Source organism: Pollicipes pollicipes, unplaced genomic scaffold (assembly GCF_011947565.3).
Source record: "Pollicipes pollicipes isolate AB1234 unplaced genomic scaffold, Ppol_2.1 Scaffold_6686;HRSCAF=7923_pilon_pilon_pilon, whole genome shotgun sequence".
NCBI classification, from domain to species: domain Eukaryota; kingdom Metazoa; phylum Arthropoda; class Thecostraca; order Pollicipedomorpha; family Pollicipedidae; genus Pollicipes; species Pollicipes pollicipes.
Window position 1 is genome coordinate 41,120,152 of NW_023596921.1, and position 15,100 is coordinate 41,135,251.

The following is a 15,100-nucleotide window of genomic DNA, read 5'->3' on the forward strand; positions in this document are numbered from 1 at the left end:
GCGACGGTGGCGCACCTGCTGCTGGGCCTGGCCAGCGCCGGCGGGCTGCAGGAGCCGGGCGTCATGGGCGCGGCGCGCACCTGCCTGCACGCGGTGCTGGCGCAGCTGACGGCCGGTCTGACGGCCACCGCGCCGCCGACCTTCGCCGCCCGCTGCCCCGCTGTCGCCGACAAAGCCTACCAGGTGAGCGCGCCGGTGCCTGGCGACGTGCCGTGGGAGTGACGGGCTGCGCTGGTGAGGGTGGCGTATGTGGAACATGTGGCGAGCGCATTGATAGGGAGTTGAGTGTGGTGTGGGTGGGATTGCCGTAAGGGGTCGGGTGTGGGGAAGCGTTGTCAGTTCTGACGAAAGGACGCGGGGCAGAAGTTGATAATGTTTTGAAAGGTTTGCCATTCTTTACTTGCGCTGAACTCCTTGCCGCGTACCGTGCCGCATCCACCGCACATGCTACTCTTGTGGATGCACTCCCTGACGCCCCCCCCCCCCCGCATCCCCTTCGTCTCAGGTGGTGTACCTGCTGTGCGCGGCGCCGGAAACGTCCGTCCAGACGCTGCGTTACCTGCGCTCCGTGTACGACTTCATCTACAACCAGCTGCGGCCGCTGCCGGCGCCGTCAGCCGGCCTGCCGCAGCTGCGCCACCTCACCTGGCTCCTCCGGCTGCTGGCGCTCGAGCTCAAGGTGCGCGGCCCGGGACTCGGCCCGGCGGCCGTCACGGTGCGGTCGCCCGAGCGAGGCGTGACGTGGTGGTGTCAGCTGACCCCGGGGCTGACGGGGCTGGGGGAGACAGCACGGAGTAGACGCTATCTTTTGGATAGGCGTCGCTGTGCTGCGCACCTGCTTTGGCTGTCGTGTGTCTGCGTACGAGCTATGTGGCAGCCGTGGTGTGTCGTTGATGCACACACGTCTGACCTGACTTGACCCCGTGTGACTGACCGTACCCGGTGGGCGCAGCTGACTGCCGCCAGCCAGCAGCGCTCGCCGCTGGTGCGTCTGACGGGCCTCCTGCTGAGCACGGCTCCGGCCGCCGGGCTGCAGCTCGACCTCACCGGCATGGACATCTCGCTCACGCTCAGCCAGACCCTGACCGGCGCCACCGCCGGCAAACGTGAGAGCCCGGCGCTGCCCGCGGGCGGGGTCGACCCGTGGCGTAGTGTGGTGGGACAGCGGTCAGAGTCGGGGTGGGTAGGCTAGGTCGGGCTGACCCGGGACGAGGTCAAGCCTTTAGTGGTGTGGCCGTGCAGCAGTAACTGATCCGGTCCGGCCGTTCTAGTCTTGTTGAAACTATACACGGGTTAGTCATGCGGGAGCGGTCATATGCGTTGCGTCTTGAACGTGGGCCATGTACCGGATCGGAAGATTGTTATGCGCCATGAAAGATGCAGTGGGAAGTACTCAGGCACTCCGCGACAGCTTTTACCGACTGTGGCTTCCGCGACACGTACCCGACTCGGCGAGCCTCGGTGCGCAGCGCACGCCCTCTGAATACGTATCTGTAGTGGGTAGTGTTCACGCCGCCCGCCCGCCGCGCCGGCGTTCGGCCGCTTCGTGTTCAGACCGGCCCGGCCGGCTGCTGATGCGTATCACCGTCGTCAGCGTCGTCCACGCAGCAGCGTAAGATCCTGGCGCTGCTGGACCAGGTCAGCTTCAGCCACGAGCCGGTGGTGCCGCCCAACTGGCAGTACTTCGTGCCGGCCAAGGTGGAGGAGGTACGCACTCGGACGCGTCTCGCGGAGGGCGCGCAGCCGGTACTGCGGGTCCTCCCAGCGAACCGGTCGCCGGTGTGGCCTGGATAGACGCCTGCGCATGGGGCTGGGAGAGTGCTGTGTTTCGCTCCTGTCAATGCTGAACGGCGCGGTGCCCGGAATGTAGTGGGTGCTGTATGCGTGCTGGCGTGGCTGCAAGTTGCAAAGCTCCACCCTGTGCAGCGCTGCCACGCGTTATTCAGCCGTCCTGCAATCCAGCTGTCCCACAGTAATGTCGAACGTCATCAGGGACTGGACTGTGCCGTCTGTTCAGACGTCAGTCCGCCCTCCCGAGCGCCCGCCCTCCGTCGGTGCCTCGCCTCAGCGGGAGGGCCGCCCGGCCCGTCCGCGCCCCTGCCACGCGGCTGGCAGCCGTCGCCGGCAGCCGCACCGGGCGTCGCTCACCGGCCCGCCGCCGCCAGGTGATCCGCGCCTGCGAGGAGCCCGGCCCGGCCCGCCAGGTGGACATCAAGCAGCTGAATGGCGTACTGAACGCCGAGCTTGCCGTGCTGCACGGCACCGCCGCGCTCAGCCAGCACCACTACGTCGTCCAGGAGATCAAGGTGGGCGTCTAGGAAACCAGAGGTACGGGGTTCGATTCCCCGCGGCGCCTCGCCCTTCCTGCCAGGATGAGAGGCAGGCGACGCCATATAGCCTCAGCAGCTGAGTGTGTCGTAAAGCCCCAATGACACACGAGATCAAGGTGGGCATCCGGGCCGGTCGGCCAGCCCGCTGCCGCCGCCGCTGTCGTGCTGGCCGGGCGCGCGGCTGTGGCGCGCACCGTCGCGTCGTCCGGCCGCTGTGTGGTGACGGGTCTTTGTCACGTGTCTGGCTTTCAGCTGTCGATCGACGGTTGGTGCTGGAACGCCGCATGAGCGCTGCCCGTCAGGTGGCGAGGATTGTTGGGTAGTGCCGCGTGTGGCGGAGTACAGTGTCGGCGTTGAACGACGCGACGTCTCGTCACGGTGGCAGCCTCTTTGTGCTGCCAGCGGTGCGGCCCGACCTGTGCTCCACCGCTCCCCGCCTCTGACGGCGGCCGTCGTGCTGCGCTCCTCCACCGCTCCCCGCCTGTGATGGCGGCCACCGAGCTGTGCTCCTCCACCGGTCCCCGCCTCTGACGGCGGCCTCCTTGCTGTGCTCCACCGGTCCCCACCTCTGACGGCGGCCTCCTTGCTGTGCTCCACCGCCCCTGCCTCTGACGGCGGCCTCCGCGCTGTGCTCCTCCACCGGTCCCCGCCTCTGACAACGGCCGGCGCGCTGTACTCCACCGCCCCTGCCTCTGACGGCGACCGGCGCGTCCCTCCGCAGTCGGTGCTGGAGTACTGCGTGGAGCGCAACTGCCACGCCCGCTGGCTGCGCACCTCGTCCGACTGCGTGGAGGCGTGGCGCCAGGTACTGGAGGTGCTGCTGACGGCGGTGCCAGCTTCGCTGCTCACCGACCATCCGGACCAGGTCATCATGGACATGTCGCGACACATCCTCAACAAGGTTAGCCAGCACGCGGCAGCAGCCCGCCGCAGGAGGGAGGAGACCGGGCGGGCTGGCCCTGCGGCAGACCCGCGGGTCTGGGATGGTCCGCCCCCGGACTTCACCGCTGCGGCTGATCTTCCCCGAGTTTCTGTCGGCTCAGTGGTGCTCGCAGGCGATGTGGGGGCGGGGCGCATGAGTGCGCGGCCGCGGTGCGCCCGCGTGCTAGGCATGCTACTGGTGTTATAGTCGCTTGTGGACATGGGAATTTGGTATGCTAGACCAATACGACCTTCATTGAAAGGGTGTATGCTGCCTTGGGACATGTTTTAAAAGCGTACCCTGGTGAAACCTCAGAACTGGAATATTTTTATTCGTGTGTTATTTTTTCATGTCTTTTATACAAGTGTATTTTTTAAGCTATTTTTTAAAGAATATCAGTTGCAGTGTTACTGTGGCACCAACAACATATAAGATGCAAATGCGCTGTACAGTCTAAATAAGCACGCAGATTGCCATGAGTTTGCCTACAAACTGAAACACTAACAATCAGATGTGGTATATCAGAGTGTGCTCCACCATTTATGACTGTCAATGGCGCTTGTAGAAATGCACCTTTTTATGATGGCACAGAGGACGTCGTAGACAACCAACTGAGCATCCAAGCAAACCGTGTTTTCGAAGGCCAGAGTGCACTTTCGAAAAGAGTTTTGCTTAGCACCATGACTTTCTAGCAGAAATTAAAGCCGCTGTACAACGTTTCGTTAAATTCGCGTAATGATGACCTCATATCTGTATATCGTTCTCACGCAATGAGGTTTCAGGCTCTCATTCTCGTCATCATTCATTCTATCATCTCTTATGCTCGTCGTTTATTACACAGACGTTTTGATCATTTAGTGTATGGCGAACATAGCACAGCACATTTGTTGGAAAAACCAAAGCAAAAGAAAGAATATTGCTGTCATGATAGCGAGCAGGGGGTCCAATGCCATTTTCCCCGTTGGAGTGGTTGTTTCAATGGGAATTTTGAACTTTTCGAAAGGACGTCGCTAAAACCTATATTGCTACCGACATCTGCGCTGTTCGAACTTCCAGTTAAATTACAGGAGTGCTGCGCTTCCTTTAATACGTCCCTCTTCGCCGGGGTCGAGAAAGCCGAATATTTTTCGGTTCACACAAAACGGCGTTTAGGCGTTCAGTGCTGACCGTGCCGTATCCATGGGAGCCGCACGGGCGGCGCTGCCAGGTCCCTGCGCCAGCCGCGTGACCTGACGGCCCCCGGTCTGGGTGCGCCGCCAGACGCTGGACCCGGCGTCGCTATCCCAGCTGACCAGCCCGCTGGCCGGTACGCTGCTGCTGCTGATGACGTCACTGCGCTCGGTGGGCGGCGACGCCGTCAGCCGGCCGCCGCAGCCGGCCGGCCGGCTGGTGACGCTGCGCGGCATCGTGGACAGCCTGCTGCGGCCCGGTCAGTCGCACGGGACGGGACGGGACGGGACGGGACGGGACGGGACGGGACGGGACGGGACGGGGACGGGGACGGGGACGGGGACGGGGACGGGGACGGGGACGGGGACGGGGACGGGGACGGGGACGGGGACGGGGACGGGGACGGGGACGGGGACGGGGACGGGGACTCTGGGTCACCGGTCGGCTGACACGGTCCCCGTCGCGTCTGAGACGGCTACCGCCGTCTGGCACGGCCCCCACCGCCGCCGTCTGACACGACCCCCGCCGCCGTCTGACACGGCCCCCGCCATCTGACACAGCCCCCACCGCCGCCGTCTGTCACGGTTCCCGCCGTCTGACACAGCCCCTCGCCGCCGTCTGACACAGCCCCTCGCCGCCGTCTGACACGGTCCCCGCATTCCGTCACGGCCCCGCCGTCTGACACGGTCTACCGACGCCACAGACCCGGGCCGACGCGCCAAGCAGCGGACCCGGGTGAACCTGTACGGCGCGCTGCTGCACCTGCTGTCGGCGGCGGCCGGCGGCCCGGACCTGACCGACGCCTGCCGCGAGTACGGCCGCCCGCTGGTGGAGACGGTCTGCCGGGACGCCTGCGGCGGACACGACGTCTGCAGGGTGAGGGCGACGCCGGCTGCGGCTGTAGCGCCCGACTGAGGCGTGAGGCTGAGGCTGAGGCGTGACGTCTCGCCGGACTGCCTCGGGCCGGCCGCACGGCGGGGGAAATGTGGCGTGCTGCCGTGCGGCGTCTCATCGGGTGGTGTCAAACTTGTCGCTGCGGTGTCTTCTGCGGTCACGTCGACGGTCGTGGGCCTGACTGCTCAGGCTGGCCTGGTAGTGCCGCACGCCTTCCACACGACAGCCGGTAATCCGCCGAACTGTGCCTCTCGCGAGAACCGAACCGGCGATCCTCTCGCTCACAAGCCGACGACTCAGACCGGCGCGCCCGTGCGGCAGATGCTGGCCATGGCGTGTCTGGACGCGCTGCTGCGGATGGACCGGCTCTGGCTGTCGCACCTCTCGGGCCACGGCTACCTGGCGGCGCTGGCCGAGTCGCTGCAGGCGGACGACGCGCCGCTGCGGGCCCTGCTCGTGCCGCAGCCGGCAGACCTGCGGCCGCTCTACCTGTACGAGTCGAAAATGGTGAGTCACGTGCGACGCGGCCCGGCCGCCGGCGCCGCTGGCACGTGGCGGGTGGTTTGGCCACGTGGCTTGTGTGGCCTCCGGCAGCTCGGTTTGCACGAGTCGAAAATGGCGAGTTGTGTAGGCTTCTACCTGTAGGAGTGGAACATGCTGAGCCGCGCGACTAACGGCGGCGTTAGGTCTTTTCTGGTTGTGGCCGGGATGTTGTGTTGCAGGCAGTGTCAATCAATCTGTGTCATTACCGTAAGGTTTGTTTTCTGAGCACGCCGGCACTCCCCATCCCCTGCTATGCCAATGACTCAGCATGATGCGCCGCATCGCTGTACCCTCAAACAGGCGCACTGGACCAAATTGTCCTCCGAATACCCGCAGGCTGTCCCAGCAGCCGTGTCTAGATCCCGCGTCTGTGATCGTGATGCTGCGTACCCGACGGAGCCTGCCGGTAACGCGCCGCGCCCTCTCGCGCCGTCAGAGTCTGCTGTGCCGGGTGGCGCTGGTGCCGGACGGCGCGCGCCTGCTGCTGCAGACGCGGCTGATGGCGCGCCTCTCCGACCTGGGCGCCGTCGACTGTTGGCCGGCGCGCGCCGCGCCCGACGGCGTGCGCGAGCGGTACCGGCTGGTGGCGCAGCCGGCACTCCGCCTCTGCGTCTCCCTGCTGGCCTCGCTGGGCCGCGAGGACCAGTCGGCCGCCGCTCAGGTCCGCAGCTGGGGGGGGGGGGGGGGGGGGGGGGAGCATGACAGGAACGGGACGGGGCCGGCGGTGGGGGTGGGGAAGGAGTCGGCTCAGGGCAGGCCCTGGTGGGAAGCCGGCACAGATCATCGCTGGCCAAGAACGGACCGGGTACAGATAAACAACGGATAAACAACGTTAAAAAGATAAACAGCCACTTGCTGGAGGAGAGAAACAAGTCCAAACCTGTCAGCGCGTATAGACTCCATTTCAGTACCTGCTAGACATTGTTTTTACATCACTGCATGCGCAAGCACGAATCATTCATGTAGAATGTTCGCTTTGCTCAAAATCGAGTGAGTCCGGCCGTTTCCGCTGTCGCCGTTATGTTTGTGTTGCTTGCTCGCCGTATTACGACACCACCGGTAATTTTCAGGTGAACCATTTCCTGCTGTCGCACATGGACATGGTGACGTCACTGTTGCGGCACCAGCCGGACAAGCTGGATGCGGACAACCTGGAGGACCTGGTGCTGCTGACGGCTGTCCTGTCCCAGACCAGTCACGAAGGTGAGAGCCGGGAGCGCGGACCGAGCACGGCGCTGGGCCGCCAGCAGGGCGGCCTCTGTCACTTTCGCCGGTGGAGAGCGTTCGCAATCGTCATGCCAGAAGCGAGGTCGAAGTGTGTTCACAATACCAGCGTTTTCGGTTTATCGTAGCCACTCAGTGAAGCAGATATTGTGGTGCACTTTTCGCCACGCCGTTGTGCTTCGGTTCGTAAGTAGACTCGTCCCTGATTGCGTGGCCTGCGACACCGCGCGGCGGGAGCCGTGACCGCGTGCCGGCACGTCCTCACTCGCCCCGTCGGTCCGGCAGACCAGTACGGCGACGTGTCAGGCTCGCAGCTGCCGGAGCGGCGCGGCCAGCTGTCGCGGCTGCAGCTGCTGACGCTGACGCAGCTGCCGCGCTTCGTGCTGACGCCGGCGCGCCGCCGCGAGCTGGAGCACCTGCCCGAGCAGCGGCTGCTGCAGAGTCCGCGCCAGCAGGCCGTCGTCGCCATGCTCCGGGTGAGAGGCGCGCTCGGACGGCCGGCTCCGTATGGCCGCAGCTGTTTATTGTTCCAGCTCCAGAGTGACGTTCAGTCGTGAAGGCTCTTCATTTTTTGTTAGCCTCGACCAGTTGTGTATTGGGAGCGAGATGTCCAAGGTTCTAAATGGCTCGGCTTGGCGCAAAAGGAGAGACACTGTGAGCAAGCGGTTGTGTCTTGACACGGATGGCATGCATCGGTTACGTTTTAGTCAGTAGTTAAAGTCTGCAGAGTCACCTGCAATGCAGGCTGCACCTTGTAGCCAAAGCTACTGGGAATTTCAACATCTACCTTCTAACTTGGGTTCAATCTCAACGGGGTTGCATTTGGAACTCCACTTATGTGTATTCAATGTTTCATCTGATGATGATAGTCATTCTTTCCACAATCCTGTCGCATGTCTAGTGATTTGATTACGGACCTCCTGCCCTCGTTTTCCGTAACACCAAGTGCTGCTGAACCGGCAACAGACCACCGGGCGCCAGGTCCTCTCGCGCGTGCTGATGTACCCTCCACACACCCGTGGTCCTACCGACGCTCTCGCGCCAGCTGATGCGCCGACGGCAGACTTGCCATCTGCAGGCTCTGTCTCACCAGCTGGCGCTGTACTCACGCCCGACGTCTGCCGCCAGGTGCTCTCGCACCTGCTGATGTACTGCCAGGGCCTGATGACGCGGCCGGGCTGGGGCCTGCGCGCGCCGCGGCTCCTCTTCACCACCAGCCTGCTGCCGGAGAAGCCGGCGGCGGCCGTCGACGTCGGTCCGCCGCTCAGCTGTCTGGTGCAGATCCTGCGTCACCACGCCGACCTGCTGCTGGAGGGCTGCCGCCAGCTGGAGCAGCTGCAGCGCCGGCTGGACGACCCCGGCCAGCTGGACAGCCAGCTGCTGGCCGAGCTGGCTGGCGATGATCAGCTGCCTCTGGGCGAGCGCCGCCAGCGCGCGCACCAGTACCTGGGCTCGCTGCGCACGCTCGTCGGGCAGCAGGTGAGGCGACGGTGCAGCCGCCCGAGCAGTGACGGCACGTCGCCCACGCGCTACCTATGGCTAGGTTGGTGCGCGTGGAGGAGCAAGAGCATTGAATTTTTTTCTTTCATTTAATTCAAGACATCGAATCCTGCATGTAAATATATAAATTATATATATATATATATATATATATATATATATATATATATATATATATATATATATATATATATGCAACCTGCAATCAGTTGCAGATTTGCAATCGACCTGGAAGTAGTGGAAAGTGAGGGTGGAGTCTGTCCACTGAGCAGTTGCTGGTTGCACCCGGTTGCCCTCTGACTGGTGACAAGGGCAGAACCGCGTCAGTCTTGCGTTATAGCTCAACGACATCATCCGTACAGTTCGTGCCTGCTATCGTTATCCACCGAGGCGTCACAGTTCACCGACTTCGCCCAGCAGTGCTTACCGGCCGTCATTTCCCCTGATGGCGCCGCCGGTTGTTGACGGCTGGATGGGCGCGGCAGGTGGAGCTGAGCCGACACGTGCTGGAGCTGGCGCTGGACCTGCTCTGGACACACCTGGACGTGTACCTGGTGCGGACGGCGCCCGAGGCTGGCGCCGCGCCGCTCCGGCCCGCCGCCAGCTGCCAGCTCTACGGTACGGCCCGTCTCATGGGAGGTCACACCCGAACGGCGGACCAGGGCGTCTGGCGTCGGCCGACCCCCTGCCGCCGCTGACGGCCGGCGCGGCTACTCTGGAGACGACAGGCTGTCAAACGAGCGACTCGTCTTGGGCGGTGGCCATGAGCCGAATGTGGCGAGCGGCCAGTGCCAGTAAGGTGTCAGATGGTGGTAGATGGGGCGATGAAATGAACGCAGAAATGTCGGCTGGCTGCGTCATGCAGAGGCCGCTGGTGCGCGGTGTTGACCGAGGTGGAGCGCGAGGTGTGAGCTAGTTTTGTGGAAGCGACTGCGACCAGCGAACGCCAGGCTTGCGCGGCGCCATGCTGTGCTCGGCTCATGCGTGCAGTACTGCGCAGCGGGTAAGCAATCGATTGGATCAGGGCATGCGCTGGGTTGAGACAGGTCTCCGGGGGAAGGTTCGCACCGGGCATGTTTGGGCACGCACCCGTGACCCACGCGCTCAGCCCACCCCGCGTGACCCTCGTGACCCGTGCGGCGGCAGGTCTGGCCGGCGGCGACGGCGACTCGGCCGGACCGGTCGGCGCCTCGCTGCTGGCCCAGCTGAAGCGGGAGCTGCCGCAGGCGGTGACGGACACCCTGCTCGGCCAGGTGGAGGCGGCGCTCCAGGTGAGCCCGACACGCGGCGCCGGCTCCACCCGCCTGCCACCGGCGCCCAAGCGGGTGGTGGCTTCGATCTGTGCTGTAGAACATACGGCACGCCGGCTCCACCCGCCCGCCACCGGCGCTCAGGCAGATGGTGGTTTTGGTCTCTGCTATAGAGCATACGGAACGCCGGTTGATAATGCCCGTGCGTGGCGGCGGCGGCGGGTGTTGCTTTCTCGTTCCGAAGACAAGCGTGCGGTTTCGTAACTCATTACCATTTGTCCGGCCGCGGATGTTCTCACGCATGTGTTGATGGTGTCAAATGTCGGCGCTGGGTGTCACGCCGGCGCCATTGCGGTCGCACCTGGCTAGTGGTGGCCTCCGCCCCTCAGCCGCGGCCGCGCGGTAACGCCCTCCCCCTCCCCCCCCCCCCGCCCCTCCCCGCGTGTCCGGCAGCACCCACTGGTGGGCCGCAGCCACTACAGCTTCTCCGAGGCCATGGTGCGGCGGCTCCGACGTGTGACGCGCCTCCACACCGGCGCCTGATGACGTCCGGTGGCGTCCTGATGACGTCTGGTGGCGTCTGATGGCACCCGGTGACGTCCTGTGACGCCCGGTGACGTTCTGTGACGCCATGTGACGTCCTGCGATGCCCGGTGACGCTCGGTGACGGCCTATGACGCCCGGTGGTGTCATGCGACGCCTGGTGACACTTGGTGAATTCGTGTGACACCGGACGATGTCCTGTGACGTCCTGTGACGCCCGGTCATGTCCGGTGACACCGGCTGACGTCCGACGATGTCCCGTGATGCCGGACATGTTCGTATGTACGTAACAACGTCCGAGGCTTTTGTTGACTCCGGTGGCGTCCGATATGGTCTGATGACGTCTGGTGGCGTCCAGTGACGCAGGGTGATGTGCGACGATGTCCCATGATGCCGGGCATGTTCGTTGATGCGCAGCAACGTCCCACGGCGCCCACTGACTGCCATGGCGTCGGCTGACGTTCAGCGACGCTCCTTTGGTGCGGCGGTGCTCCGCGAAGACCGGGCGTTGGGCTCGGGGTTCAAGCTGCTTTCGCTCACCAAGCATCGCGGTAGCGTTTCATGTAAGCGTGCGCAGTAGCTGGCGGATCAGATTTCGCTCGTGGGTTATGCCGGCGGGACCACACAGCTTGAATCGTTGGTTATATGCTCGAGGAACGCTGTTGGTAGCGAACAGCGGGCAAACAGCCGCAAATAAAGTTACGAATGCGTTTTTTTAAGTGTTTGTCTTTTTGGCCGATGGTCATCGGGGTTGTGGGGCGCGCTGACTTCTAAGGCCATTTTGCGCCCGGGTAGTATTTTTGTTCAGTTGAGCGCGGCCAATTGGCTCATTCCAGCATTCCACGCCCTTGTGTTCGTTTACGCCCTACCGTGATTGTCTCCCTGCAGCAGCTTCCAGAAATTAAACCAGACCCTCAATCCGGCGGTGAAGTCGGTCGCAATATTTGGCGCCACAGAGCCCGAGCCGAGCTGATAGTGGCCGCTCTTAGATCCGCGCAGTTGCTTGGCATACATGCAACTGGGGCGCAAATAACCAAAGCACTTGGCGCGCCCTTAAAGCTCGATAACTACCGACTCGAGCAGTCAGCTGAGCACCACGGTATGCGCTGGCTCGGAACGCCGTCGCTGGCCGCAGCGCCGCACTCCGCCGCTGCTGCCGGGCCAACTGGTCAGACCATTTAAGGGGACAGCATTCCGTGTTTTAGCAGATGCTTGATACCGTTCTTTTCCTCAGACAAGGTAAACCGGTAGCTTGGCATTGCGTCGATTTACGGCGGCACAGCGACGCCACTGCGTTCCTCGGACGACCCGAAAAGCTGAGCTGCTTTATGATGAGTTTATTAATCGGGCCCGGTAAACCAATGGAATAAATATTAAAAACCGATATAAACCTAGGACTAAGGAGCGACAAACGCATACGCGTTTATATAATATCACAATACACAGGGAGGGCCCAGGAATGACTACGGGGACCGAATTCACATGACACCAACAGGGCACGCGCCACACCAAACAAGGTCAGGGAGTCGACAGGAATCCACTCAGCTCAATTCCAGCTGAAGACATTCAGAAACAGAAAATCGCATGATGCTAAGTTCGACCTGCTCGCAACCCGCCAACACCGCAGGCGGAGGGAGGAGGGGATACCGGGCAGCCGCCCGCCGTGTGCACAGGTCACAGGGCGGCGGTCGGTCGCGATCGCTCGGCTCGAGCCACCTTCGAAGGACAAGAAATTTCGACAGGGTCTCGGGACACTCCATCCGGTTGACAGATGAGGGTATAGCCAGGAACGCGTGTTTCGATGGCGCACTCACAGTCGTCTTTGTACTGGGTCAGGCGCCGCCGGTCAGCGAGGTCACCGCCTGCTGGACGCGGTCGGCCGCCGCCGCCGCGTACACCGGCACCTCTGTGCGCACCGTCTGCCAGCCGGCCGCCAGCCAGTCGCCGACTTTCGCCGCGTACTTGGGCGCCTCGCGCTGCACCACCTCCCACACGTCGGCGGCGGTGCGCTGGGCGGCGGTGACGTACTCCAGCAGCAGGGGCCCGCCCTCGCGCTGCAGGCGCCCCGCCGCCGCCAGCGCCCCCGCCTTGACGGCCGTGGCGTGCGCGGCGGCCGCGTCCCAGGCGGGCCCGGCCGCCACCAGCGCCGCGTCCCAGTACTGGCCGGCCGCCGCGCACGCGGCGTTCCAGTAGGGTGCCGCGGTGGCCAGGGCGGCGCGGCAGTGCGGCGCGGCGACCGTCCAGCCCGCTTCGGCCGCCTCCCAGCCGCGGCGGGCCGCTACCGCGATCAGCGCCACCGCCCGCTCGCCGGCCAGCGCGCCGTAGTGGCCGACGCTGGCAGCGGCGCGGCTGGCGGCTCCCTTCACCGGCTCCCAGTACGGCCGCTGGGTTTCCATGAGGTAGCGGTCGACACGAGCGGCGCGCTCGGCCGCCCACTGGCGCGCGTGCTGCAGCTGCTGCAGCGCCTGCTCGAGCGCCGGGCCGCCGTGCTGCCGGGAGAGCGCCGCCAGCGAGGCCCAGCTGGCCAACACGCGGCCGCGTGCACGCTGCAGGCCCATTTCTGACAGGTCGCCCTCGGCGTGCATGTAGACCACGCGGCCGGCCAGGCCGACCACCGTCAGCAGCAGCAGCATGTTGAGCTTGGCCAGTCCTGACCAGCTACCTGCAGAAGAATGGATGTCAGGTGTTGGTGGGGTAGGATATGCATGACAGCACAATAGGCATTTTTAGCCCGGATTTAGACCAGAGCAAACAAACTGGTGGAATGACGGCCAACATTTGATTCTGGTTTCCACATGTCTCACCTTTTTGCGATTTTCCACCAGTATTCTTCTGTTTGACTGACTTGGTCTTGTGATCACCTGCATGACTTTGAGTATCACGTTCCTGTGCCTTTTTGTGTTGGTCCTTGACGTCAGTCTTTCTTTTGTCTTTGGTTTTCTTGTCAGCCCCCATGATTATTCAGTTCTTGCTGCTCTGGATGTAATTTAAACCTGAAAACAGAGCATAGTAGTGAGAGGTCTGATAAGATTAACTTGTATTTGCATTCCTCAAATGTGAAGTCTTATGGAGACCTTATGCATCTCACCTGATCACTTAAATATGATAAACTGACTTGCTGGGCTTGTGGGACTAATACACAAAACTATTCACTTATTTTATGACATACACATCCCTCTTCTCAGGATAAAAATAATACAAGAGATGGTATTAGCCAGACTTATCAGAGCTCAGAAAACACACCACACACTTGCAACTATCCACTGCATCTGACCTAATCAAATGCCCAGTTCATGAGCTGATTTATTCCTTTCCATGGGATTGTTTTTTCCACTTCTCATGATATGGATGGGAGTGATGATAGGGGTATCCATAAATGACATTGGACCTTTCTGCCTATTTCTGAACACGCTCTCTCTCTCTCTGGTTATGCTTTGGCTTCCTTGGACAAAAGCTCTTCGCCTTATTGGGCTGTACGTCTCAAGAAGGTAATGTCTGTTTAGCAGGAACTTGAGCTAGAGGTGTGAGCTGTGAAACAAGGTGGGCATGCTAATAGTGATGAGGGAAAGCCAGCAATACCTGACTTCTATGGTTGCAAAATTTCAAGACAACCATAATTTAAATACAGCTGAGCATATCATACTGCCTGAATTGCCCTCTTTCTATCAATTGATAATGCTTTCAAAATCAAATGCAATTGTAATTCACAATTTGTTCTGCTGTGTTAAGACAATCCATCTTCATGTGGCAGCCTTGTCATGAAGGACATGACATTTCTACCATGAGACTGTCCATAAATCACATTACTTCTTTTTGGTTGGTTATCAACCATCCCCCCAAGTTGTACACTGGCTCCCTAATGTGAACAACTGCCTGTATAGTAACAATGTGCTAAATGTAACATCCTGTTAGGGTACTGTACATTTGGTACATAATGTAATGTACATTTATTATGACAAAGATGTGCTGAATCTCATACTCGAAACTGGTGCTGACTGTGCACTAGACCCTTGACCACTCAAGCTTCTTATATAGGTACATCCATACTTATTTGCTATATAGGTACATCCTGATTTGGCTTGGAAATTCTTAACCCTTTTGCTGGCACTTCAAATTCATTTAAAACCAAACATGAGTGAACCATCACTGTTCGAAACCACACTCCACCTTGTTCCGGAGTGATGTACTTTTTGAAGATAAAACCCTACCCCTTCACCTGTTACATTAATTATGGGCATCCCCCGCGAAAGAAATGACAAGGATTTTGTTAGTAAAATATGTGACTTGGGAGAAGGGGCTGCCCACTAAGAACATACAGGCCCCAGGGCTCACCACTTGAAGACCCACAACGCTTGCAGGGCGTACCACGCATGCTACATTCGGCATGTATCACACTGCTATCAAGAATTGCAGTTGATATTCGTAACCTGAATAACACACACCACTCAGCTGTAGACAGCTTGGTTCAAAAATCTCAACACCCACAGATGGCCATTTTGAAATTTACTTACTTTTACGCCCGACAGCACCGCGCGTCCTCGCCGCAACCACGCTTGAATGCCGCGAATGCCTGTGGGCGCCGTGATTTTGCTACTAGAGCGCCGTATTTGCAGATCAGCTGATCCGTTCGCTGTTGCATCGCACACGTAGCGCCGTACGTCATTCGCGGCGGGCCAGCTCAGCTACGATCCCATCTAGCGGCAAAACTTCGAACTATAGAACTA

The 15,100-nt window shown here is 61.1% G+C and overlaps 2 protein-coding genes across 2 annotated transcripts; one reads left to right on the plus strand and one right to left on the minus strand.

Annotated features, from left to right (window-relative positions):
• Positions 1–146: 146 nt before the first annotated feature.
• Positions 147–10,376, plus strand: LOC119108338 (nuclear pore complex protein Nup205). The gene is made up of 16 exons (XM_037231914.1): positions 147–183; positions 506–679; positions 953–1,106; positions 1,595–1,707; positions 2,166–2,306; positions 3,052–3,231; positions 4,513–4,558; positions 5,126–5,298; positions 5,638–5,823; positions 6,296–6,520; positions 6,930–7,062; positions 7,369–7,465; positions 8,457–8,562; positions 9,069–9,137; positions 9,789–9,854; positions 10,287–10,376. The coding sequence occupies exons 3-16, from the start codon at positions 1,052–1,054 to the stop codon at positions 10,374–10,376; spliced, it is 1,680 nt and encodes a 559-aa protein (XP_037087809.1). The 5' UTR covers positions 147–183; positions 506–679; positions 953–1,051.
• A 1,391-nt stretch (positions 10,377–11,767) lies between these two features.
• On the minus strand, positions 11,768–15,014 carry LOC119108339 (uncharacterized). The gene is made up of 5 exons (XM_037231915.1): positions 14,888–15,014; positions 13,181–13,369; positions 12,557–13,038; positions 12,293–12,430; positions 11,768–11,773 (listed from the first exon to the last, which is right to left on the minus strand). The coding sequence occupies exons 2-5, from the start codon at positions 13,329–13,331 to the stop codon at positions 11,768–11,770; spliced, it is 777 nt and encodes a 258-aa protein (XP_037087810.1). The 5' UTR covers positions 13,332–13,369; positions 14,888–15,014.
• Between the last annotated feature and the right edge of the window lie 86 nt (positions 15,015–15,100).

What these genes read in the sequence shown, in the direction of transcription:
- LOC119108339 (XM_037231915.1), bottom strand. Translation starts at nt 13,331, where the DNA reads ATGGGGGCTGACAAGAAAACCAAAGACAAAAGAAAGACTGACGTCAAG. An exon ending in TGGTGGAAAATCGCAAAAAG is followed by an intron (nt 13,039 to 13,180) that starts GTGAGACATGTG and finishes ATTCTTCTGCAG; the next exon opens with GTAGCTGGTCAGGACTGGCC. An exon ending in CGGCACCCTACTGGAACGCC is followed by an intron (nt 12,431 to 12,556) that starts GCGTGCGCGGCG and finishes GGGCGCCTGCAG; the next exon opens with CGCGAGGGCGGGCCCCTGCT.
- LOC119108338 (XM_037231914.1), top strand. Translation starts at nt 1,052, where the DNA reads ATGGACATCTCGCTCACGCTCAGCCAGACCCTGACCGGCGCCACCGCC. An exon ending in GCACGCTCGTCGGGCAGCAG is followed by an intron (nt 8,563 to 9,068) that starts GTGAGGCGACGG and finishes TGGGCGCGGCAG; the next exon opens with GTGGAGCTGAGCCGACACGT. An exon ending in AGGTGGAGGCGGCGCTCCAG is followed by an intron (nt 9,855 to 10,286) that starts GTGAGCCCGACA and finishes CGTGTCCGGCAG; the next exon opens with CACCCACTGGTGGGCCGCAG.